This window comes from Penicillium atrosanguineum (genome assembly GCF_028827265.1).
Source record: "Penicillium atrosanguineum strain IBT 20685 chromosome Unknown utg000006l_segment0_segment0, whole genome shotgun sequence".
In the NCBI taxonomy this organism is placed as follows: domain Eukaryota; kingdom Fungi; phylum Ascomycota; class Eurotiomycetes; order Eurotiales; family Aspergillaceae; genus Penicillium; species Penicillium atrosanguineum.
The window spans coordinates 300,002-324,307 of NW_026623138.1; the positions used below are offsets into that span (position 1 = coordinate 300,002).

The 24,306-nt window shown below is 51.1% G+C and overlaps 11 protein-coding genes across 11 annotated transcripts; 7 read left to right on the forward strand and 4 right to left on the reverse strand.

Moving 5' to 3' along the window:
- Positions 1–607: 607 nt before the first annotated feature.
- On the reverse strand, positions 608–1,180 carry N7443_007217 (uncharacterized protein; the record flags this gene model as incomplete). The annotated part of the gene is made up of 1 exon (XM_056887273.1): positions 608–1,180. The coding sequence occupies one exon, from the start codon at positions 1,178–1,180 to the stop codon at positions 608–610; it is 573 nt and encodes a 190-aa protein (XP_056738964.1).
- A 266-nt stretch (positions 1,181–1,446) lies between these two features.
- N7443_007218 (DASH complex subunit DAD4) lies at positions 1,447–1,910 on the forward strand (the record flags this gene model as incomplete). Its single annotated transcript, XM_056887274.1, has 5 exons — positions 1,447–1,449; positions 1,508–1,564; positions 1,627–1,671; positions 1,724–1,808; positions 1,867–1,910. 5 exons carry the CDS (start codon positions 1,447–1,449, stop codon positions 1,908–1,910), a joined length of 234 nt encoding a protein of 77 aa, XP_056738965.1.
- Positions 1,911–2,279: 369 nt separating this feature from the next.
- N7443_007219 (actin-related protein ARP5) lies at positions 2,280–4,748 on the forward strand (the record flags this gene model as incomplete). The annotated part of the gene is made up of 5 exons (XM_056887275.1): positions 2,280–2,475; positions 2,531–2,851; positions 2,899–3,839; positions 3,889–4,665; positions 4,719–4,748. The coding sequence occupies 5 exons, from the start codon at positions 2,280–2,282 to the stop codon at positions 4,746–4,748; spliced, it is 2,265 nt and encodes a 754-aa protein (XP_056738966.1).
- Positions 4,749–6,352: 1,604 nt separating this feature from the next.
- Positions 6,353–7,136, forward strand: N7443_007220 (MARVEL domain-containing protein; the record flags this gene model as incomplete). Its single annotated transcript, XM_056887276.1, has 4 exons — positions 6,353–6,499; positions 6,580–6,683; positions 6,786–6,908; positions 6,974–7,136. The coding sequence occupies 4 exons, from the start codon at positions 6,353–6,355 to the stop codon at positions 7,134–7,136; spliced, it is 537 nt and encodes a 178-aa protein (XP_056738967.1).
- A 695-nt stretch (positions 7,137–7,831) lies between these two features.
- On the reverse strand, positions 7,832–12,411 carry nte1 (lysophospholipase; the record flags this gene model as incomplete). The annotated part of the gene is made up of 2 exons (XM_056887277.1): positions 7,832–12,068; positions 12,128–12,411. The coding sequence occupies 2 exons, from the start codon at positions 12,409–12,411 to the stop codon at positions 7,832–7,834; spliced, it is 4,521 nt and encodes a 1,506-aa protein (XP_056738968.1).
- An 849-nt stretch (positions 12,412–13,260) lies between these two features.
- Positions 13,261–17,034, forward strand: N7443_007222 (putative vesicle-mediated transport protein (Imh1); the record flags this gene model as incomplete). The annotated part of the gene is made up of 4 exons (XM_056887278.1): positions 13,261–13,383; positions 13,431–13,881; positions 13,940–16,940; positions 16,992–17,034. The coding sequence occupies 4 exons, from the start codon at positions 13,261–13,263 to the stop codon at positions 17,032–17,034; spliced, it is 3,618 nt and encodes a 1,205-aa protein (XP_056738969.1).
- A 293-nt stretch (positions 17,035–17,327) lies between these two features.
- On the forward strand, positions 17,328–17,933 carry N7443_007223 (GNAT family N-acetyltransferase; the record flags this gene model as incomplete). The annotated part of the gene is made up of 2 exons (XM_056887279.1): positions 17,328–17,367; positions 17,449–17,933. The coding sequence occupies 2 exons, from the start codon at positions 17,328–17,330 to the stop codon at positions 17,931–17,933; spliced, it is 525 nt and encodes a 174-aa protein (XP_056738970.1).
- A 152-nt stretch (positions 17,934–18,085) lies between these two features.
- N7443_007224 (NAD(P)-binding protein) lies at positions 18,086–18,292 on the reverse strand (the record flags this gene model as incomplete). Its single annotated transcript, XM_056887280.1, has 1 exon — positions 18,086–18,292. One exon carries the CDS (start codon positions 18,290–18,292, stop codon positions 18,086–18,088), a length of 207 nt encoding a protein of 68 aa, XP_056738971.1.
- Positions 18,293–19,562: 1,270 nt separating this feature from the next.
- N7443_007225 (Synaptobrevin) lies at positions 19,563–20,681 on the forward strand (the record flags this gene model as incomplete). Its single annotated transcript, XM_056887281.1, has 3 exons — positions 19,563–19,708; positions 19,756–20,040; positions 20,093–20,681. The coding sequence occupies 3 exons, from the start codon at positions 19,563–19,565 to the stop codon at positions 20,679–20,681; spliced, it is 1,020 nt and encodes a 339-aa protein (XP_056738972.1).
- Positions 20,682–20,750: 69 nt separating this feature from the next.
- N7443_007226 (zinc-binding alcohol dehydrogenase family protein) lies at positions 20,751–21,973 on the reverse strand (the record flags this gene model as incomplete). The annotated part of the gene is made up of 3 exons (XM_056887282.1): positions 20,751–21,339; positions 21,391–21,649; positions 21,697–21,973. The coding sequence occupies 3 exons, from the start codon at positions 21,971–21,973 to the stop codon at positions 20,751–20,753; spliced, it is 1,125 nt and encodes a 374-aa protein (XP_056738973.1).
- Positions 21,974–22,549: 576 nt separating this feature from the next.
- On the forward strand, positions 22,550–23,006 carry N7443_007227 (cupin domain-containing protein; the record flags this gene model as incomplete). The annotated part of the gene is made up of 2 exons (XM_056887283.1): positions 22,550–22,575; positions 22,637–23,006. The coding sequence occupies 2 exons, from the start codon at positions 22,550–22,552 to the stop codon at positions 23,004–23,006; spliced, it is 396 nt and encodes a 131-aa protein (XP_056738974.1).
- Positions 23,007–24,306: the final 1,300 nt, after the last annotated feature.

Below are 24,306 nucleotides of genomic sequence, written 5' to 3' on the forward strand. Positions count from 1 at the left end.
GGTGAGGATGGTGCTTTAAGCCGCGCCGAGCGGTCGAGGGGTTTTCGCTTCTGCACATTTGGTGCAAATCATCAATGTTTTGACTACGCGGGTTATGAGGCTGGAAGGTGTCAATGTGATTGTTCTCATTAACCTGGGAGCTCAGCGTGATGAAGCTGGACTATCTATCCCTATTTTTGTCAGGATTGGGCTGCTGCCACTGACGGGTGTCTACACGCATTGCACCATTTCCTTCCCATTATTACCTCCCGAATTCAATCATCACAACACGCCGCGACGACAGCACCTTCGGGGTGCTGTAACTGATGCTCCCTCCCGTGGAGCTTCGGTAATAGTCGAGTGCCTAGCACGAGGCGAAGAACAGACACAATGGTCACGAATAAGCCGGAGCGCTTTCTTGAGCCTGTCTCGAAAGGGGCATGGTGGGGTGGAAAGGGCTTGACTGTGTTGGCCGGACATATACATCGTAGTGAATGTCTAGAAATACAATAGTTGCCCATTAGCGAAATGGAATATCAAATGGAAGATTATTCTGCGGTCGTACTTTTGGGATGGGTATCATTGCATTAATCTCAAGTAAAAAGTAAAGTTGCCATAGGAGGCTCCTTTATTTCAGGATTGTGTGCGCTCCGCGTGCTTCGAGGTAGGTCTCTGGCACGCCCTGGGCTAGGGTGCGGATGACGCTGAAGATCTCCTTGTTGTGGTATCGCAGCCGAGTCTTCGGGTCGGTGTAGGGGCCCGAGAGACCAGTGAGATCACAGTAGTTGCGGTGATAGGATGGATTGAGCGAAGGCGCAGACTCAATGTTGGTGTAGGTGACCGTCGGACCGGAAGGGAACGTGGCGCGGGCGTTCTTCTCCAGGACCATTGTGGACAGATTCTGAGTGGCCTGTGCCAGGTTGGGGGCTTTACCGGCTCTCTCAGCAGGAGTCTGGGATCCATCTGTTGTCACGGCGCCAGAGGTTGCCGGATAGGGTGTGGTTGCGCCGGAGTTGGCCTGGGTAGCCATGACGGAGGCTTGGTTTCGCGATGTCTCGGAGACGATCTGCTTGACGTTCTTGTTGCGGCGCTGCGAGGGTCTCCAGTTTGAATTGCGGAATGGCTTGGGGGCATTGGCAATGTCCATCTGATTAAGGAGAAGCTGGTGCGACTCGTCGTTGGCGGGAGTTGCGGGAGGCATGGCGTGCGTATAAAGGGCGTATGTTCAGCTAGATGATGGTTGTAGGCGGAGGGTGAGGGGCGCAATTATCAGGCATATATCTTAGCGAGAGAAGTGTGACGTTCCCGTAGGATGGTATAGTTAAATGGATTGCAGAGGGTTGCTGGACGTGAGGACGGAATACGACGACCGTGGTTTGGTCTGTATAGAGTCACGTGAGTGCGGAGACCAAACAAAGCGTCAGGTTCGACTCAACGCGCTCGTCATTGTCATCACTGCCTTTCACCATGGTAAGTCTAGCCAAAGAATCAATTGACACCGGGGTGCTTCAAGCTTACCGTCTTCCAGGAGAGCCCTCATGAACACCAGCAGTCGGTGCTATTGTCCCGCATTATCACCAATGTGGTATGTCTTAACTAGACCAGATCTAAGGCTACGATGAACGATCTGACCAACTTCCGGTGCAGGAAAAACTCAATGAAGCTGTTATGGCCATGAACAAAAGCCTCCAGGTATCAACAGAGCCGTGACCTGTTGTGGCATACGTTTCTAACATTCTAACAGGAGGTCAACATCCAAAATATGAACGTCGAGCTGGTGGCGCAGATGTTCAAGAACTACCAGTCGAATGTCCTTTTCCACTTGGAAGGTATCTAACTTTCCCTACTAAAAATCATACCCTGGGCATCGTACTAAGACGTCTCTAGCCACGGAGAACCTGAAGGAGCCCGCACAGGGCGAACAGTCCTGATGAAAATTTATGATCAATGAGGAAATGCCTGGATTAGATACCAATTGAATAGTTTCTGCTTGTTTTCGCAAATCTCTCCGTAAAAATATGAGCTCGTCCGTAGGCGCATCGTTGATAAAGCGCGGTGAATCGCGGCGTATCGCAACTGCGGCTTGGCGCAACCAAACCTCCAACTCCCAACTTCCACACCTCCGGGAGTTTGGGACCGCTCATTCGACACACACAGCTGATTCCGTTTGACCGTTTATACGATTAAATACCGCCTCTCTTATATAATCCTGCTCCGCCCTGCATGCAGTAAACGCCAACGCACCTTGGACCTGATCCCCGATTCTCAAAGCTCCTGGTTTCGCACCGGCGCAGGCCACCATGACCATTTCCTCGGTGCAAACCCTCCTACCGGGGCGGTATGCGATCAATGCAAATGAAAAGCGTGCCGAGAAACCTCCCCCCAAGACATACAGCGTTCAAGAGTTTCCTTTCAAGGGCTACCAACCTCCGCAGCCGGATGGCTTTGAGCAGAGCCGTGCCCACCCCGACACCAGCGCCATCGTCATTGACAATGGTAAGCCCCTCTATACTCGTGTTCACTGATTTTATATTGATCACTACTTATATAGGCTCCCACCACGTCAAGGCCGGCTGGTCTTTCGACAAGGCCCCAAGATTCGTTCAGCCTCCCGTCATGAGCCGCTACCGCGATCGCAAGCTGGGTCGCCAGTGCCAGTTTATCGGGTATGATGCCTACGCCGATGCGACAACCCGAGGCCAGATCCGCTACGGTTTCGATCCGGGCTCCAGCGTTGTCGGCAACTGGGATGTGATGGAAGGTGTTCTAGACTATGTGTTCCTGAAGCTGGGAGTGGATGGAGCCAATGGCGGTGTTGACCGGCCAATCTTGATGACTGAGCCTGTTGCGAACATGGCATACCCAAGAAAGTGTAAGTTAGCTTGCATGTGTACGCTGAAAGGTGCTGACAAGTCCCAGGCATGAACGAGATCCTCTTCGAGTGCTACGGTGCACCTTCCGTCGCCTACGGTATTGACTCGCTTTTCGCCTACCGTTATAACAAGGGAACTGACGGATTGATTGTGTCGTCCTCGCACACCTCTACACATGTCATCCCCGTGCTCAACTCAAAGCCGCTTCTCTCCAACTGCTCGCGACTGAACTGGGGCGGCCTCAACAATGCCGAGTATTTGATGAAGCTGTTAAAGTTGAAATACCCTACATTCCCCGCGCGCTTGACCGACTATCAAATGGAACAACTGGTGCACCAGCACTGCTACATCTCACAAGACTACGACCGCGAGCTGAGTGGATACCTCGATTGGACCGGACTCGAAGACCGAGACCATGTCATCCAATATCCCTACACGGAGCACATTGTGCAAGAAAAGACGGAAGAGGAGCTGGCCCGGATTGCAGAGCGCAAGAAGGAGAGCGGTCGTCGTCTACAAGAACAAGCGGCCAAGATGCGACTCGAAAAGCTGGTCAAGAAGGAGCAGGAACTTGAATATTGGAAGGATTTGCAAAACCGCCTCGCGTCTGAGACTAAAAAGGAAATTCGCCGAGTACTGGAGTCAGAAGATCTTAAGGATGAGGTTCATCTGGAGCGCATGATTCGCGATCTAGAAAAGTCCATCAAGCGTTCGCGCAACAAGGACCTCGGTATTGAGGAAAATGACGAGCAGCAAGAGGAGATGACATTCCCAATGCTTGATATTCCCGATGAGGAACTCGATGAGGCTGGTCTGAAAGAGAAGCGCCACCAGCGTCTGATGAAGTCCAATGTCGAGGCGCGAGCCCGTGCCAAGGCTGAGAAGGAGCGTGAGAAGGCCCGGGTGGAAGAGGAAGAACGTCTTGATCGCGAAAAGCGTGAGAACAATTTCGAGGAGTGGATTGAAGAGCGGCGCACCAATCGTCAGGTACGTTTCTCAGAGCACTGGTCTCCCTTTTTGTCTAACAATAGCCTAGTCTCTTCTCCAAAGAATCAAGGACCGGGACCGTTTCAAGGCCGACCTTGGCAACCGCAAGTCCCTCGCCAGCCAGATGCGTATGAAGACGTTGGCCAACCTCGCCTCCGACGGTCCCAAGAAGCGCCGTCGCGGCGGAGATGACGACGACTTCGGTGCCAATGACGAGGACTGGGGGGTTTACCGAACCGTCGCCAAGGATGAACAAAGTGATGAGGAAGAAGAGGAAGACCTAGGCGGTATGCTCAACGGAGTCGAGCAAGAGCTGCTCGAGTACGATCCGGACTTTACCGAAAACCACACTCTGGCAGCACAGTCCGACTGGACTAAGAGTCTAGTGCACGCCTTCCTCCGTGGCCCGTGGCCATTTGACCCAGAGAGCCAGCGCGAAGCACACCAGATTCACCTGAATGTTGAGCGGATTCGCGTGCCGGAAGTCGTCTTCAAGCCGTCCATTGCTGGCGTTGACCAAGCTGGTCTGATTGAAATGGCAGCCGATATCATCAACCAACGCTTCTCGAGCAGCCAGGACCGCAACCGTCTCCTGAAGGACGTCTTCTTGACAGGCGGCAATACCCTCTTCCAAGGCTTCGAGGATCGTTTCCGCACCGAGCTCCGCGGTGTTCTCCCCATGGACGCAGATCTGATCGTGCGCCAGGCTACGGACCCCGTGTTCGATGCATGGAAGGGTGCTGCGCAGTGGGCTTCTGGGGGTGACCTTGGCCGGTCATCCGTGACGCGACAAGAGTACATGGAGAAGGGCAGCGAGTACATAAAGGTGAGTAATGAGTGGCATGTGATTTCTTGGGGCTCTACTAACATGTTCTACAGGAGCACGATCTGGGTAACGTTGCATGGTGAACGTGAAGTTGAACGTAGTTGAACGTGGAGTCCAAAACACCAGGCGCAATGGAGTCGAGTTGCACGGTCTATCGGTTTCTGGGGCGTATTCTTCTTTAATCTTAAGTCAATGTCAGTCTTGTCTAGTGCACTCCATTCTAAGTCCATTCAAGTATGGGATGGTGATCTCTCAATCTTGGTATAGCATACCTCCTCGGGCAATGGGGTAGTTCCCCGGACCTGGATGGTACCTGATAGCAAGGAGTCAACGTCTCATATGTTTCCTACCCTCCTTGCATGACACTTCAATCTTCAATCCCCTCCACGCGTAGATAATTACAACTTGACTGTGCAGAGTAAGACATTCACCGGTCAAGCCCAGCTTCATTCTTCATCCTTCATTTCTATTACTTCTGTTTGCCAAGGACGATCATCACCCCGCATGAACCAGCCCATCATGCAGCCATACATCTAACAATTGGACGGTCACAAAGCCTCGAAAACCCTGTCTTGAACCCGGACTGCACCGGAACTTGCCGTGTCATTCGTGGCATGAGCAAGAGTTGACGTTGTGTCACGCTGTGCTTGTCGATCATCCCTCTTGGGATGGACTCGCAGGTGGAGTCTATACAAAGTACGTCTACAACCGGAGATATCTCTATCGTATGGGAGGGAAATGATGACAAGTTAATATTCTTCATGGAACGAAAAATGTCTCACCTCGCAGAGCTTATTTCAAGTCGATATCGAAAGTAGGCTTCCAGGGAGTTGTACAGGTACTGAGTGGATCCCTGAAATCATCCAACTCAAGGCCAAGAATCCCAGGATTTTCCAAATCAAAGGCCACTGTCGATCACGGCTCACGGACCCCGGTGATCCTGTGCCGATCGACAAGTTCAGGTATTTGTTGTGATGGCATGAATTGATTTAAAGGTATCTAGCTAGTTAGCAGTATTCCTTGGTTAGCTCCCGGTGGGTGGTGTGATGTGGTGGAAGACAGATGATTGGCACTCGGCGATCATCCTATCATGCCGTCGTGGCAGTGGATCTGCATCCGCCGCGAGCCGAACGGTTCTTTTACTCTTACTCTATACAGCAATCTGCTCTCCTACGTGATCAAATATTCAGATAGTGAGAAGGACTCGTATAAGCATAATGTGACTTTAGAAACTGCACTCCCTTGCGCAAGAGCTCACCCACGCCTCGCACAGTGCAAAACACAAATCGTGCAACCCAACCCATGCATCGCATCAAAGTTAACAGGCCAGGACTATTCGTCTGGGCGAATAACGATCCCGTACCGAACCGATGGTTTGCGCTGATTCGCTAGAGCCACTGACTTCATGCGTTGAACATCATGACGCATCTGGGGAAACGGAAAAGTGGCAGCGCATTCTGACTTTCCCACTTGGTCCGGCCCTTGGACTTCGGCGACGCTAGTGGTGTATGGGTCTCATGGTTCTAACGTCCGGACGTGCTCTGTCTCTGGGAATATAAAGGTGGTTCCGTCGCGCGAGGATTGGATTCCTCATTCGAACATATCATTCCAATTCCAAAACATACTCCCGCATTTCGGTTGTGGCGAGCAATATCTACCATCTTCTGTATAGTTACACTTCATCGTCATGGCCTACTCAACAGCCATCTCTCGCCCTCTGCAGCTCGCAACTCGCACTCTACAGTGGATTAGTGCCGTAATTGTTATGGGTTTGACCTCATACTTCATTAGCGTGGGCCCTACCGGCCAGCACCTTATCTACCAGGAGGTCATTGTACGTACCACCTGGGCACATCCGGCCTTCAAACCCCGCGTCGTCCTATAGGGAAATATGAATCTAACGTTCAAGTCTAGGCCGTCCTCTCCGTCGTCTTCTTCCTCCCAGCATTCGTTTCCCCCTTCCTCCCAACAGCACTGAGCAAATTTGTCCTCGCAATCGACGTCATCTTCTCCTACCTGTACGTTCCATCTAGCCCCTCTGCCCAGTCCATCCAGTTCAGTCCAGTCCAGTCCAAAGCAAAGCAAAGCAAAATGAATCCAACTAACAACCATATTTACAGCTGGCTAACCGCCTTCATCTTCGCGGCCCAAGACTACAACTGGCACCTGTGCTACTTCCACTCCCCGGCCGGTATTCCTTGCGGCCGGAAGTACGCCAACGAAGCATTTATGTTCCTAGCCTTGTACGTTTCACAAGCCATGCCTAGATTCACACATCGATCGGTAGACTGACACCTTTGGAACTCAGCTTCTTCACATTCTGCGGTGTATTCCTCGAAGTCGCCGCCCTCTGGGCGTATCGTAAGGGGAACCGCTCGGTGGCGCCCATCCACGAGAAGAACGGCGCACCTGGTACTCGTGCGCCGCTTGATGCGCCCGCTGAGACTACTGCTCCGGCCGGAACTGTCTAGGTAATCATTTCAAATTTCAGTGCTACGTCAAGACAGATTATCTAGTATCGGTTCATCGAAAGTGACCAGAGTCGATCTTGTCTGTCTGATGAATGACTGCATAGTTCCTGTTAGGATACGATTGCGACGAGGCGATTGCATATACGGTAATACGGGGATGGTAGAGAGGAGGGTATTCTTTTTTGCGCTGAGCACTATTTTCAATGGTCAATAATACAATGACACGTTATAATGTGGCTATATATCCGATTGTACTATCGTGGAGACTGTGTAGCGCCGAGTATGGGGGAAAGGAAAACGACCTTCTTCACGACGTCTGTAGATGGAGTTGGATGTGAATGATAATTAAGGTGCTGTTAAAGTGTAACAAGTTCTTAGAACTTCCAAAGTTGAGTGATGAATCCTTGTTCTATAAGTGGACTCGTGTCCGGGTCTCTTGGCAGGACTCCGCCATGCTCGGTCTACAATCTGCACTCCAAGATTTGTAGAAGTCACTTCATCCATATCATATTGATATCATCAAGAATGATACATTTAGAACGATCTATCCATATCTATCCACCGAGCAAGATAAGAAACAAACAAACCACCGCATGCAAAAGGGTGTATCTCATGCAAAGAGAGGAAAGAAGAAAAGCACAATGCAACACCTAAAACAAACCACCTCGTATACAGGCAGAGCAAGAAAACTGTATCTAAATACTAGCTCGTCTCGGAGCCATCGTGCGCTGCAATTTCCGCTTCTCCTCCGTCTCCTCTGGAATCGGAAGCGATCCCTCATCCTTTAACTTATCCAGAAACTCCCGACCATAGGCATAGCCCACTTGGTAGATCTCATCGAACTTTCCAAAGTCCAGTGTTCCGTATGGATCGATAGGCGGACGCATATAAAGACATCCGGCTGTATTCTTCGCGCGCTCGAGGTTGTCAATGGAAGAAACGTATGCCAATCTCGCTTGGATCTCGGAGAGGGTAGGCGGGTTGGGGAGGGAGGAGAATGGGTTCCAGCGATTAAAAACGGACCAGAATCCAGAGAGCGAATCGCCGTAGCCCTGGGGCGTGTTATCGTCTATGGACCCCACGTCCACGGCGAAGATGACATCTGCGCCGAGACTCTTCATGTGAGCCACGGTTAGGTTGTCGATGTATCCACCGTCCAGGAGCATGCTTCCCTCATCGCAGATCGGGGGGATGAGACCAGCCAGGGTCATGGACGCACGGACATACCGCCAGACATAGCCGGAAGAATGGAACTCCGCTCGTGAGCGACTGATATTAGTCGTATTGCAGTAGAACTCAAGCCAGAAGTCTTCGATCTGGCTATCGCCAAATGTCTTGAAAATACCACGGTTGAACTCGTGGCCCGTTGTGTAGGAGACGGTTGGATACGTCAGGTCCAGTGCGAAGCGCCACATACTACCCATACGACCGGAGAATTTCTTCGCGCGGCCATACATGGGGACGACGTCTGCGTCGCGGGCGTATAAGGCACCAATGAAGGAGCCAATGGATGTACCTCCAATAATGTCGATTGGGATTCCGGCTTCTTCGAGGGCTTTGATCACACCTACTTGGGAAATTCCTCTAGCTCCACCGCCGCCTAGGACGAGACCGACGGATTTGCCGCACAGGCGTCGAGCAAGGCGGTGGAAGTCGCCCTTGAATGGGGTTTGTGCGGAGTAAAGAGGTGTTTCTTGGATGCGCCGGGAGGTATACTTCTGGATCTCGGCTTGCAGGATTTGAACACGCTGTTTCAAAACTGTACCGAATTTCTTTGTCTGAGGGTGGGATGGTTCAGAGGTTAGGCGGAAGGCCATTTGGATGTGGTGGTGTCCACCATTGATCCATACTCGGTTCTTCAACCAGCGGCGGGTTAGGCCGGGCGGGCAGTAGCGCTCGGAATGCAATAACACTAGTTCCTTGCGGGCGGTGGTCTTCATGCCGAGAAGGAAACGTTCATATTCACCAATCCGTGGAGAAGCTTCAGCGAGGCCAACCAGCAGAATGGAGTCAGCTTGTGCAATGCAAGTCTGCGTCCAGGGTGAATTGACATTTGTATCGGCGATGTACAAGACAAGACCGTACTTCTCCTCGAGGTCAGCCAGATACTGAGACAACTTGAGCTTGCCCATCTTGGTGAACGCATGTCGGCCTAGGTGGTTCAGAATTGCGGCTTGATTGAGGGATGTAACGCCTCGGTTCACGCCAACTTGGTGCAACGCATCCAGCAGGCGATGTCCAAATTCAACCACAGGAACGCCTGCAGTAACCGGGACAATTGCAACGGTGCGAAGGTTAACGGTGGATGTTGCAGTCTGAACGCCACCGACAGTTCCCTGTTCAACGCCCTTCTCAGACAAGGGATGCTCCACCAAGTCGCGCATACGCTGGGCAATGAGCTTTGAAACTTGAATGGTGATTCCCGGGTGCTCTTGCGCAAGACTATTGAACAACGAGCGGGGAAATTTGGCCAATTCGGTATCACGAATGGCATGAAGGGTAGCAGGGCGAGTAGACTCAGTCATAACCTCAAGCTCGCCGACACTTTCGCCCTGACCGTATTCGCTGATGACAGTCATCTTTCCATTTTGACCCTCTAAAACAGATCTCAAACGACCATTTAGAACAAGATAGATCGCATCACTTTCGTCTCCTTGGTGGTAGATCACCTGGCCTGCACTGACCTGCACCCACTCGAGAGCAAAGTCAATGTGAAGTAGCAGGCGCGGAAGCAGGCTAGTCAATCGCTTGCCCAGGGTCAATAAGGCAATAGGGTAGCGATCAGCAATACGCTCGAGAGAAGCACGCGGAAGGAATCCCACGTAGACATCCGTCTTCGCAACGACGTCCGTATAGGAACGATAAGAAGCAAGACCGCCAACATATCCCTGAATACCACCGGGTTTGATTAAATACAGAGACTTGCGGGACTGGGACTTGCGGCGAGAATCACTCGTACCATTCACGCCTAAAGTGCGAGAAGATCCAGTTGTCGTGCGCCTGAGCTTGGGGAAAAGCTCTTCCTGTGCCGAGCCGGACGGGCGAGATGTGCCGACGAGATCATCCCCACGATTGTTGATCGGAATGCCTACGTCCAGGAAACCATCGATCACGTAGTATAGACCAGGGTGGCGCTCACCCTGCTCGACAAGAACAGAGCCCTGAGGGAAGTATACCACCTCAATATCATAGCGTAGCTCTTCACGGAGGTTGACGACCGGGGACGTGCCACCGGCACTGGTCACGGACATAGACGACATAGACTCGGTTTCGATATCGCCGGAACCCTCGTACGGGTCAATGAAACCGAATGCATTGGAGAAGACGGCCTTCTGTCGACGTGAATCGTAGGAAAGTAACCTCGGGGAGGCGTCGCCAGACACATGGCTACCCTTCCGCAGAGTTTCATTGGTACTTTCGGTCAACCCGATGCCTTTCATGATACAATCCAGGATGGAATCACGGAAGAGAGTGTCTTCATCCACGGACGAATCCTTCCGCTGGAACGGGGAGGGCCGGCTAGCCATCATGTGAGAGGTTCGGAATAGAGGACGTTCACGCTCAGTCAAAGGACTTGTAAGCTGCGGTCCGAGATGATCATGGCGTGGTCCGAATCGGGAGAGCTGAATGGTAGACAGCAAGTCACCGGGACTAACTCCGCTGGTGTCACGGTCATTAAAGTTACTTGGTTGTCGTTGGGGCATGGGCGTAAGGCCAACAGGCCGGCTTTCGCCGGCCAGACGAGCTTGGAGAACAGCATCTTTCTTGAGAGAGCTGCTCGAGCGTCGCCGACCAGCCGATGGGTTGTGGAGCGCAATACCCTTGCAAACATCCTCGGGACCCAGGCGGTCTCGCTCTCGCATAAATTTATCCTTGAGACGATCGAGAGCACTTCCACGAAGGTCATTTGGCAGATCCCAGCTGGTGAACTTGGTCATCTGTTTCTCGATGCCAAGAACGTCCGTGGTCAATCCGAGGTAAGAGTGGGCGGTTGCAAATGTTACTCTTTGAAGGCGCGTCAAGATGACCTGTACAATATGGGCCGTCGCGCGTGGGTAAACCCGTGTCAGACGGCGGAAAGCACTGGCAGGAATGATAGCAATAGTAGTGTCCACCGTTGCGCGGGCGACAATGTCTGGGTGAACTGACTTTCTACGTCTCTTGTGTTGTCGGGGCTCGGGCTGCGGAGGGCGCTGGGGCATGCTGTGGCTTTCTCCAAGATGCAAAGGAGGGACGAAGGGTAGAGAGCCGGGTTGGCCATTATTAGGCGTCGGTGAGCCAAAGTCTCTCGCAGCGTTCAAAGGGCTATCAATTACCCCGACACTAGGACTGACCGGTAAAGAATCGACAACTTGGGCGATGCTCGGCTCCACGCTCGAGGTGCTGGAGCTAGAGCTCCGTGACGTGCGGAGTTGAATGTCTTCGGTGAACAGCGACAGGATAGAGAACAGGGACGACATGGACGCGCCATTCTTCACCTCTGTCAACAGCTGATAACCCTGTCGACCATGCAATGGGTCACCCTCTTCTTCAGAGGTGACTTCGTCCAAGTGGAGGTCCTCCTCCGACACTGTCTTTCCCTCTCGCGTTGACTTCACGAAGATCTGAACCAGACCGTCCACCACTAGGCAGAAGCCCTTTTCTTCTTCCAACATGAGTGTTTCGCCGGCAATCAGCTTTCTCGTCTGCATTGTCCGTGTCAACTCGTGGAAGACTGGCCGTTCGAGATATCCGAACACCTTGATGGCGCTGAGAAACTCATCGAGATAGTTGGCCAGTCCGGACTTGACGTCGCCTTCTTGTATATCGGGGAAGAGATCGATTTGCGCTTCTTTGCGTTGGGGCTCCGGAGGTAACCGGCTGTACATGTTCAAGAAGCGGTATCGGATGAACCAGCTGACGGTCGAGACCACGGCGAGAACGATCAACATGCTAGAAACGAAGCCATTGGTCAGCTATTAGCGACCCTGGCATCAATGAGAAAGACGTACAGGGTGGTGAAATTCATGGTGAACGTCAAGCTCATCGAGAAGAGCGTAAAAAGCCATGTAGGCAAGGTGAGAGTGGTGAAAGTAATAAGCCAGTACAGGCTGCGGGGAACGACCTGGAAGACGAAGGTCAAGACCCAACCAATCCAACCCGCCATCGTTGAAGGAGTCGGAGGGAGGAAGGGCGGGGAGGAGGTAGCAGACGCGGGTAAAGCGGTTGTCAAGCTAGAGGATGAAGTTGCAGCCGTTAGGCTGAGGGCGAGTGATGGAGCTAATCCGTTCGCCATGGTTGGAGGGGGGCACCTGTAGGGGCATGTAGGGGCTCCGCTTTCCTGACCTTGTTTTGGGCCAGGTCCCGTCAAAGTCCCGTCAAGTTCCCGTTAATGCGAAGTTAATCCCGACCATTTGGGCCAACTTAGGCGCAGCATCGGAAACGTGCGGGCCCTGTCATCGGTGGATGGAGGAGATGGAATGAGGGGAGAGGTTAGACCGCCCAGGGATCAGTCCCGAGGCGGTGCAGATCACACCTGGGCATACATATGCAGATACGTAGTAATTTAGAGGAAAGCTAACCGCGGAATACCTAGGTAAGCCATTGAATGATCCTAGGAAAGTTTTGAGTAGTGGAACGTGCTCTAAGCAAGGTATTTCGTAGGTTCGTCTTTTTGGGTCCGGAGTTGGGCACGTTTCTTTGGTTAACCGGGGCCGACAACCGGACTTTACACCTGCACCTAGCACCATGCCATTCTAAATAGATTGAATTTGCTTCTTAATCCAGATCCACTGGTCCGAAGGTTTCCACTTGGTAGATCTATGTCTTTATCCACCCTCAAGGTTAATTAGATCTAATCTAGGACTGCAAAGAGGCTTGGAGCACGGCTGACCGCTGCAATATATAAGGACAGGCCAGGGCATACCACATACATACAATAAACCGTACAAATCACAAGTCAAGAAAAAGAGCATTTAGATACAGTAAATTGGTCTAAAAGACATCCTTCACTAATTTCTAACGTTTAAATTGTGCAGCTATTCGAATGTTACCACCGACGTAGATAACTCATCGTACCTGGCCCGAGCTCGGAGCTCCGCGCGGTCTCTTGGCTGAGGCCAAGTTGATTGTCTCTCCATGCTTCATGGTCCCCCTCACTCCGCTTCCTCACAACCTTCTCCTCCTATTTATCCATCTCGCCCTCTTCCCTCTTGCGTTCATTGAATTGGTGGTTTTGGTCAATAGACCCGTTGCGGCGATGTTTCAGGTTTGCTTTTCTGTCCGCAGCCTTCTTCTTGATGCTGATCTGTCCAGCGCTTCCGCGACGCCATCGACTCTCGGATTGCAGAGGAACAGGCCCGCCAGAAAACGGCACAGGACAACCTCTCTCGATCCAAGTCCGCCCGTCGTCCGGCATCCAGTACCAACTCCCCCGGCCAACGGCGCCCCAGACGAAACAGCGGCACCCCCGTCCGCGGTCCCGACCCCAACGAATTCGAAGCTGAGTTTGCTATCGGAGATGACGACGAGTCCAGTCGCTCGGGCACGTCTCGCCCGGAGACCGCCGACTCTATTTCCGAAATGAAACCACCCACCGAAGGCGAGAGCTCGGAGAAGACAGAAAGCACAACGAACACAGAATCAGCGGAGACAAAGACCGCCTTGACAGCGGCCACGGACTCCAGTGACCAGAAACCTTCTGAGTTACCGGCAGACGTTAAAGCCAAATTGCGCAGGCTCGATAAACTTGAATCGCGATACCATGGTAGGTCGTCACGCGACAGATGCCACAAAGGGACACACAAGACTAAACGCACATTTAGAACTTCTCAAAGCGTACCGTGTTGCGCATTCGCGCGTTCTTTCTATTGAACCGTTCGAAGCCGCCCTCCGCGAAAATACCCCCCTCACCTCGATCGGCGAGCCGAAGGCGCTTACCGAGTACCTCAACCAGATGTCGCTCAAAACCGATATGGTGGTAGAGGAACTGAAGCGCGTCACTACCGACCGAGACGGATGCAAGAAGAACATGGAAGAGGCGCAAAAGTCCGCTAAGGATGCGTGGGATGAGGTCGCTGGGCTCAAAAAGGAGGCTTCTACGAAGGAAGAACCGAAGTCGAAATCGCCAGAGGAGAAAGAGACTAGCGAAGAATTCTTTTCTTTTGATAACGAGGTTCCTCGATTGGAGGGAGAATTGAAGGAAAAGCAAGAGGAAGTGGACACTCTCAAGATCGAAGTTGAGAAGCTCAAGAAGGACATGTCCGTTACGCGCGAGTCTACGGAGGGCATGGTACAAAATCTGGAGACATCGGCTCGAGAGCTTGTTGAGTTACGCGAAACCAAGGATAAGCTGGACGCGGAGATCAAGACTCTCAAGGCTTCCGAGGGTGATGTTGATGAGCTGAAGACGAAACTCGCCGCAGCGGAGTCTTCGCTTGAAAAGACCACTGCCGAGGCCGAGAAGCTCAAGAAAGAACTCAAGGAGAAGAGTAATGAAATCAAGAAGCTCCAGGCCCGGGCGATTGAAGCTGAGAAGACGAGCAAAGCCGAACCGAGCCCCGAGTTGGTCTCTCAGTTGAAAGAGGCTAAGAAGGACAAGGATGCTAGCGAAAAGAAGCTCGGTGTTGTTCAAGGTCTCGTAGACAATCTTCGTTCCCAGCTCAAGGACACCGAATCCACCGTTTCCGACCTGAAGGCGGAGGTTAGCCAAAAGTCGGAGAGCTCCACCAAACTTCAGAGCATCGTTGATTTCGTGGACGAAAACTTGAAGGACAGCGCTGCTTGGAAGTCTGCTAAGGAGAATATCTCTGCTGGAAAGGAGGCGGACTTCGAGGAGGTTCGCAAGAGCCTTGCACCTGCCGAGAAGGCCGCAGAACCGACTTCAACCACTGCCGAAGAAGAGCCCCAGCCTGCTGCTGCGAGTGCGGCTGCAGGTGGCGGTGGTGGCGGTGGAAAGAAGAAGAACAAGAAAAAGAAGAAGGGAGGTAACGCAGTGGCAGAAAGTCCCAAGCCTGCGGAGCCTCTTCCTACCTCCAAGGAAGAGCCAGCTGCGGCATCTTCTGCAGAGCTGGAAGAGCTCAAGCAAAAGATCGAAACTCTCACCAAACAACTTTCTGAAAAGGAGGCAGCCATCGACCGCCTGAGCGATAAATTGAAGGGTGAAGAGGACCTGAAGGAGGAGATCGACTCTCTTCGTGATGATCTAGTTACTGTTGGACAAGAGCACGTCACAGCCAAGGACAAGATCAAGGAACTCACAGCCCAGAAGTCTGCCTTGGAGGAGACAATCGGCAAGTTGGAGAAGGAACTGGTCGAAGTACGCGCCAGTCACACCACAAACACTGTAGACTCGGAGAAGGTATTCAAAGAGTTGAAAGATGAGTTTGAGCGTGTCAAGGTCCAGGCCGCTACTCTGGAGACGGACCTGTCTGCTGCTCAGCAGCTTGCAGCCACTCGATTCAAGGATCTTACCGACCTGCGTGAGACTCTCCAGAAAATTCAGCCCGAGTTGCGTACCCTGCGCACCGAGTCTTCCGAGCTGAAGACCATCAAGGAGACCCTCAGCGGAAAGAACACTGAGTTGCGGACGCTTGAAGCCAAGCATGAAGACCTTCGACAGGAGTTGAAGAATACCAAGAGCCGGGTTTCGGAGCGCGACTCCGAAGTAAACACCTTGAACAAGAAGATCCGCCAAGAGACAGACAGCCGTCTCAAGGCCGAGGAGAGTCTCAGCGTTGCACAATCGGAATTGCGCACCGCCGAGTCGAAGAAACAAGAGGCCATTAATGCGAAGGAAAGAACTGCAACGGAACTCACAAAAGCACAGGACGGACTCAAGAGCACCCGTTCCAAGATGCGTGAGATGGATGAGCAAATGTCTCAACTGAGCAAGGAACTGGGGAGCCTCCGCGAAGATGCGAAACTGAAGACCGCCCAGGCTGTCGGTGCACAGAGCCTGATGAACAACATGCGTGATCAGACCTCCGAAGTTGCTATGCAGATGAAGGAGGCCCGTGAGAAATGCGAGAGCTTGGAGGAGGAGCTGTCTGATGCTCACCGTCTCCTGAGTGAGCGCACGCGCGAGGCCCAGACAATGCGTGGTCTTCTCAACGATATCGAGAGCCGCGCCGAGGCCAAGGTACGTGACTTTAAGGAACGCATGGAGGCAGCTGTTGAGGAGCGGGACCGCGCCGAAGATGAGGCTAGCACCCAAGGCCGTCGCCGGGCACGGGAGCTGGAGGAATTGAAAGCCAAAATCCGCGAAGCCGAACGGACACTTCGCACCGTTGAACAAGACAAGGAAGAGCTCGAGGATTCGCAGAAAGACTGGCGGCGTCGTCGTGACGAATTGGAGGAGATTTCCGAAAAGTCGGCCCAGGAAGTCACTGAGATCCGAGAGGCCATGGCCGGCCTTCGCGAGCAACTCGATGAGAGCGAGAAGCAAGTGCGCGACCTGGAGAAAGAGAAAGCCGAGCTTCGGCGCTCAGTCGAGGAGACCAACAACCGATTGGAAAAGCTGCGACGATCGCACAAGACCCTTGGCGAAGACGTTCGTCTCCGTGGACTGGAGTCCGGCCGTGCATCATCACGCTCATCCATCGATTCCGGATCTCGACGTGGTCTTGCTTCTCCAGTCGCCCAGGACCGCAGCACATCTAGTCGTCGAAGTGAGACTCCCTCTGGTGGAGGTGGAGGTGGAGCCAGTGGTGGGTCGATCGACTACATGTACTTGAAGAACGTCCTGCTTCAGTTCATGGAGCAGAGGGACAAGAACTATCAGAAGCAGCTAATTCCTGTATTGGGGATGCTGCTTCATTTCGACCGGTAAGCCGAACCCATCTCTTCTATACACTAAGGATATACTAACAGGCGCAGAACGGACGAGCAAAAGTGGATGTCGGCCATCATGTCTAAGTGATGCCCTTGATGAAGACCCTGCACATTTGATTTCTGTTCTGTACAATACCACCCTTTATAGTATTCTCTGTAGAGATAATCCAGTCATACTTCACAGCTAACTACCTCTACACCATACCGGGATCGGTATCCCGAGCTTCCAACTGGTCCATGTGGGTCATTATCTCCATATCCACATTTAACCCCGGATGTCAAACCCTTTCACACCTTACACCCTACGACGCGCCCTACGACTTCCCTTCTACAAAACCCCTCCAAATTCTCCCGATTCCTCCCAAATCAATCACATACACCATGTCAGACCAACCCACCATCCGCCTCGCTACGGCAGAGGGTAAGAACCCCTCAATTATCCAGCAAGCCCAACCTGGATAACCCCTCCAAGTCTATAAAGAGCCCCACTAACACCACCTAGATGTCCCACTAATCCTCGAATTCATCCGCGAACTCGCCGACTACGAAAAAGCCCTCCACGAAGTCGAAGCCACCGTCGAATCTCTCACAAACACCCTCTCATTCCCCGACGACCCTCCCAAGCGCGGCTCAGTCTACACGGCCCTAATCACCCCCCCGGCGTCCCCCGAAAACCCCACCCCAATCCCGGTGGGGATGGCATTGTACTTCTATAACTACTCCACCTGGCGCTCTGCACCGGGCATCTACCTCGAGGATCTATACGTGCAACCTGTTGCGCGCGGAAGAGGATATGGGTTTAAGCTGTTGAAGTATCTCGCAAAGCAGGTGATTGAGGTTAAGGGCAGACGGCTTGAATGGAGTGTGTTGAAGTGGAATACGCCCTCGATTAAGTTCTATGAGCAGGTTGGGGCGAAGGGAATGGAGGAGTGGATGAAGATGATGGTTGAGGGGGATGCATTGGGGAAGTTGGCAGAAGGCGCTTAGATTAGATTCATTCTGGTTTGTTCTCTGTAAAATAGAAGGGATTTGGATGGTTTTCTGAATCAATAAGACCCGATAAGGTCCCGGACCATTAAACTATTCATGGAAATGAGCAGAAAATATGAAAGTTGAATGAAGATTGGTAAACGGATTGGTTACTCTGATACATACTCCTCATGCAGATCTGGCTCCTCACTGTACCAACCCTTTGGGACCTTTGAATTTTCAATGATAGGCTCGCCTTTGTTGATCCAGCGTCGCTGGATACCATCGGTTGGGATCACTGGCAAGGCGCGTTCTTGCGGAAGTGTCATATTAAGGGGGAGGTTTCCATCGCCAGGGTCGAGATAAACCTCTGTCATATCGGTCCTTTGGGAGACCCTGGTAAAGCCTGGAAGAGATGCGGAGCTTTTATGTGACTATTTGGCTCTGGCCTTGGCTTTAAAATTAGGTGCTGACCTGCGAGGATGGTTGAGTGGCTTTGCTGGGGGTTTGTTGCGAGGGCGTAGTGTGAGTGGCATTGTAAAGTTGGCGGGGAAGGATCAAAGCTAAAGGTGAAATTGGAGGAGAGAAGGGCAATTACAAAGGAAAGAAAAATATTAGATCACCGAAGGAGTAAAGTGAGACTACAATTGAAAGTGAAAGAGTTGCAAGGCAATGGATGGCAGGTATTTCGAGCACTAGAGAAAATCCCCACCATGGACCACCTAAAATCACCTCTACAACTCTGTTTCGGCTGATCACCTGAGTCATAACAGTCTTCATAGAACCCAACCCTGCTAGACAGATCAAAGGCGTCGGGTTCAAGACCAGAGAGATACTAACCCCTTCACACCACAGTTTCTGCGGAGTGTCATGCTTATCATCTGGTTTACCACAAGCATATTTCCATGGCTTAGCAATCTGGACGCCATTGATTAATATAAGGAAAACCATCCCGCCAATCTACCTAAAGTTTGCAAGTCCCAGATTCGACCTCAACTTTTGTTGCCAAGTTGTGTGGGGATTGATAAACAGAAAACATAACGCGGGAAACCATCGCTTTGCGCAACACCATATTAGGTCCAAGTAGGTCTATTCATATTATTTTCAATTCAAACCAAACCCTTCAACATCTATAAGCCCGTGCAGTGCAGCGATGCGAACAAATCAACGCTGATACGGGCTGCCTTTGCACAGAGCCAAAAATAGCCCCACGCGAAAATCTAGTTTGTCCGATGGACCTAACTTGAGCCTCTTTACACTCGGGCCTCTTCAACCGCTGGAGCAATGAGTAATAATGGTTTCTCGCTTACAGTAGCCGAGCGCGGAAATCAACACTCCAGACAATCACGCCCCGGCGGTCTCGTGCCTGGCCGGCGATTCCCGAGACCAATCGGGCATTCATAATCGGGGCCAAAATGGGCTTGGCAGAGACTAACAGAGACTAACAGAGACTTGGATTCGCTTAAAACTGAGCCTCCGGATGCGCTAGGTCAGAAGTAGAAAGGCGTACGGGCGGAGTCCCTTTTTCTATCAGCTAGCGCAAGGCAGGAGCCATGAAACCGGAGGTCGAATTTCCCTTATAAGAGATGGAAGGGTCCGGAGTTTGGAGTCTACAGGCTTCGTTCATTTTTATCCGACCCCGACAACATGCGCGGTTCTCAGCTCACCCATTTGGCTGTAGCCACTCTTTTGACAGCGCGCGCCCAAGCCGCGAACGACACTAATTACGATCCTTCATTAACCTTTCGACCGACCAACGTTACCGAAAATGGTCTCTATCATTGGACTGGATCGTGAGTTTCCTTCTTGTGGATCGCGGGCACCATGCTGATTGGTGTAGGTACTACAATGGAACCACAACACTCGAATTTATACCTTTCGGGGGCCTCTCGTCGGATGATACCGATGATGAAGTCTGGCAGTCTTGTCCCAAACTGCGCGGTACAACAATTGACACCGTCTACGAAACGCGCCTCGCAATCACCGAGTCGGACGAATATAACCTCGGCAACAACCCGATCAACACCTATCTGACGACATGGGAACCCAACTTCAATTTCAGCTCATTACCAGCAACCGAGACAATGGCAGATATGCCGCTCAAATGGGGCTTGCTTTCTTCCAAGTATGTTACCTCCTCTCGACAGATGGGCTCCTCGATACTAATGTCCACCTAGCCCTATGTACTATTTTGACAACCTCCTTTACGTTAAAGACAACTTCAACTACACTCTTGCCGAAACAAAGAGCGCACCGTATAATCTGTCAAGCACTCTCAGCAAATACTACGGAGACGGGCTTCTCAATTTCAACATGACCAGCTGCGACGGCAAGAGCGATGTCGCATGGGACGGCGCCCTGATCAATAAATCCTGGTGGGCCAACGTGGGCAACAATCATTCATACCCTGACCCCGTTCTAAACCTGCAATTTGATGGCAATACCGCCAACTTGACGATTGAAGGGTATTTTGACGCTACACCAAAGCCGACCGGAAATAACACCTTCAATACAGTTGACATCGAGGCCCGAGGAAAGGTGAAGATCACCTTCTTGGGGACCATTGACAGCTATCACTCCGACGTTCTCGTGAATGATACATCTAAGCCTACTTGGAAGAGGACGGTCGGCTTCAATAACAATACTTTAAATGTTGGATACAACGGCTCGAGTACAAGTACGAACGGAGCCCCCAGTCAGCAGCTTGGCACTTGGGGAATTGCTCTTGGCTCAGCTTTGATTTCCTTGGTAGTTTTCTACATATAATACATTAATACACTAATTTTTAATTGTTTGTGATATCCAAAGACGATGAAGCTGAAGATCTTTGCAACCTCACAGCGCATAAACCAATTTCTTCCCCAGCGCACCACCATCTTTAACAAGCTGAATCCCCTCCAAAACACCTTCAAGACCCCCCTCTCTGACTTCCACCGGCATAAGCTTTATCTTCCCCAGCGGAATGATCTGCTCTACACAACGATAGAAAAAAGTCATAAACTCCCTATCCACAGCCGACGGCTCCCAGGTCCGATTCAATCCAAGTCCCTCATTAACGATTGTAAACCGTCGTCCAAAACAAGTGAAAACCATATTCCACTCCGCATGGATAATTGCCGACTTAGGAATCATTATTGGCGGTGGGGGGAGATTCTTCACCGGCATGAGCGAGGCGTAGTAGAAAGTCCAAGGGGCATTTTCGTTTCCGGCACTGAGCGGGGGCGCGAAGCATTGGTAACAGAAGGCAGCGGTTGCGTCTTTGGAGACGCAGTCTAAGATTATGAAGAGGCCGCGATCCTCGATATGGCGGCGAACTTGGCGGATTGCGTCGATTTGGTTGTAGTCGACTACTGCATCTGCACCAAGGCTGTGGAGCCAGGGAATATTTTTCTCGGAGCAGGTTGTAATTACTTTGAAGCCGGATCTGTGAGATGCTTAGCCAAAGGGGGGTTTGGGGAGGGGCTTCTCTACCTACAATTTAGCTAACTGAATTGCCAGACTTCCAGTTGCGGTACTTCCGCTATATATTAGAATGGCTTGGTTTGTGCGCACTGATGTCTTGCAGGGAATTGGCAATGGTAAATTCTGATAAAGGTGTTGAGCTGCTGTGCTAACACCCATACCGAGCGTGGCTGCCTCGGTGAATTCCAAGTTAGAGGGTATGTGAATTAAGAGAGCAGCATCTGCAGTCAAATATTCACGAAAAGCACCAATAGAATAGTTGGCACCGTGGCCTAAATACCATTAGTGTCAATAACTTTAAAGGGTTCACATCTCTTACATCCATGAACAAACCCAGCCACACGGTCTCCAACAGACCTCACTTTCTGAACGCCTTCGCCCACTTCTAATACCGTACCTGCGAAGTCAAAGCCCATTCCCGCACCAGGTCTTCCGAGATGATCCCGTGCCATCCAGTCCGATGGATTGAGAGATACTGCTTGCACTTTGATCAAAACTTCGCCAATTCCAGGCGATGGAATGGATAAGTCTTTAACCACACTGGCTTCACCCGGGCCTTTCAAGATGATAGCTGATTGAAGTTTGATTTCTGGCATATTGAACAATGCAAAGAGAAGGCATGCAGTGCTCAGAGTTCTTCTCTTATGAATGGTTGATTTATTGAAAGAACACTGAAATGTGAATGGGGGTGGTATCGCCTAGACTATCCATCAGAAGTGGCAAATGCACATGGTTAAGCTTAATTTTGCCTTACGGAACTATCTACAAACAGCATGCACTATGAAATGGACTACGTCAATCAAAATCACACAGATTGCCTTCGTGAATCCAAGCGTGGCGACGGGTATCCTTCGATTAGCCTATTGATAGCCTATCGGACCTTATCGCGAGTCCCGGCGCCACCAGCACGAATGACGGACATTCTCCATGGAATTAAGCTCAGACTTGAAAACACTATAGCCTATTCGGAAGGATGTCTTTCCAGTGGTCTTATGGCTTCTCAACGAAGCGCCAAGACACCTGCCCCAACAAATTGCTGGTAGATCTATGGGTATAAAAGCCCGGCAAGCCATGTATTGGTTCAAAGCACTTTACAATCGAGCATACACCAAGGTTACAAGCAGCGTGACAAGACGAAAATTTGATTCCTTTGTCGAACATATATAACCGCAATGGAAGAGCCGACTTATGACCCCAGGTAAGCCGCATGCCCACAGTCATGGGAAAATTCCATTTAAGTTAGCTTAACAACTTCACAGTCGCCCAATGCCGGCAATCAATATTGCCTACCAATACAAACTAGCCAATTGCCCCGGGAAAAGTATCGTCGGACTCCATGTCGAATTCCCACCCAATGGCTCAACACCCCCGCACCGACACGGAGGGTCTTCGGTTTCCGCCTACGTGATTAGCGGCGCGCTGTTGAACAAGATGAATGACTCTCCTATGAAGGTGATCGAGACGGGCGGAACCTGGTACGAGGCACCAGGATGTCACCATAGAATTAGTGACAATGCGAGCATGACTGAGCCTGCGGTTTTGTTTGCTAATTTGGTACTGGATACGGATGTGCTTGAGAGGGATGGAATGAATGCGTTGATTCAGATTGATGAGGAGTACCGTCAATAACTTCCATGGGCGAAGCGAACTTATCTTGGCTATAAGCCGATGCTGTCGTGGTCCTAATAGTTCAAAGAATCATGCTGTGTCAAAAAATAATGATTGTCGTATGGAAGTAGCCATCAAAACTATCAAAATGCACATTCCAACAGAGTCTATCCAAAGAACACGTCTCGAGAGAGACCCAAAAGCACTGAAAGCGGCTTGTCACTGGTAAATGATTGTCAGAAATACGGTATGCGTTATTGTTGCTTCCAAGAAGGGCATAGGAGCAAAAACATCAGCAAGATTTCAAATTTTTGCACCCGACAGTGTATAAGACAAAACAGCGCTTTGAAGAAAACTCGAGCAATGAATTAAAGCTTCGTTGCGGTCGTCTATCAAACCTCCATTACAAGATGACTCGAAGCTCCAGCTTGCGAGAGAAGCAAATATTATAGATTGGTACACCATCGACCTGATAAAACCTGCTCCTATTTCGCCCGTCAATGAATTCTGATGACTTGGTTCGATGCAATGTGAATCACTTTCGCAGATGCAAACCGTCACACACAAATGAATTGAAAGAAAGATTTAGCTAAGTTTCATCGTCTGCTCGGCTTTTTCTTTTTGCTCCATGCAGTTTTTGACCGTCTCGGCCTCTTTGTTTTTGTTTTGAACACCCTTCTAGGCATGCCCGTCCTGATCCAGCCTCCCTTGGTCCACTTGGACATCAATCGATTTGAGTCCCTCTTAGGTCCGCCCTCTTCAACCAAGCCTGAATTCAAGAACCCATCAATCTTCTGTTGACTCCTTTTTTGTGCCGCTTCAGCTAATGATCCTCTGTCCTCCTTGTTGGAGTATCTGCAAAGGTCGCTATTAGGGATGCTACGCTGTCGATAAAATGCCCAGCAGAGTTGAAGCAGGCTTCGAAAAAGCCCAGTCCGTTTTATGAATCCATAGGTATATCTGGAGCAGTTTGGACAGGTGTGTCTTTCAATCAATGCTGTCCATCTCGTTCCATCGGGCCTTTGTTGCTTGAAAGGCGCGAGGCAACACCCGCATCTATGGCATGACACACAGTATGACCGGATTGTTGAAAACTTAGAGCAACCTTTGCATAAAATCCAGCAGCGCTCATCACTGATGATCATCTGCCCCTTTTGATATAGGGTGCGAACATAACCATATTGCCACGGTCTCCGTTCGTAAAACCATTTGCGCAAATTCTGCTGGATGCATTCCATGCATAATCTACCGTTCCTTTTCTCAAAGATATCATAGTTGAAGTTGTGCTTCTCATATGGGTTCTCTTGGCATAAAACTTTCC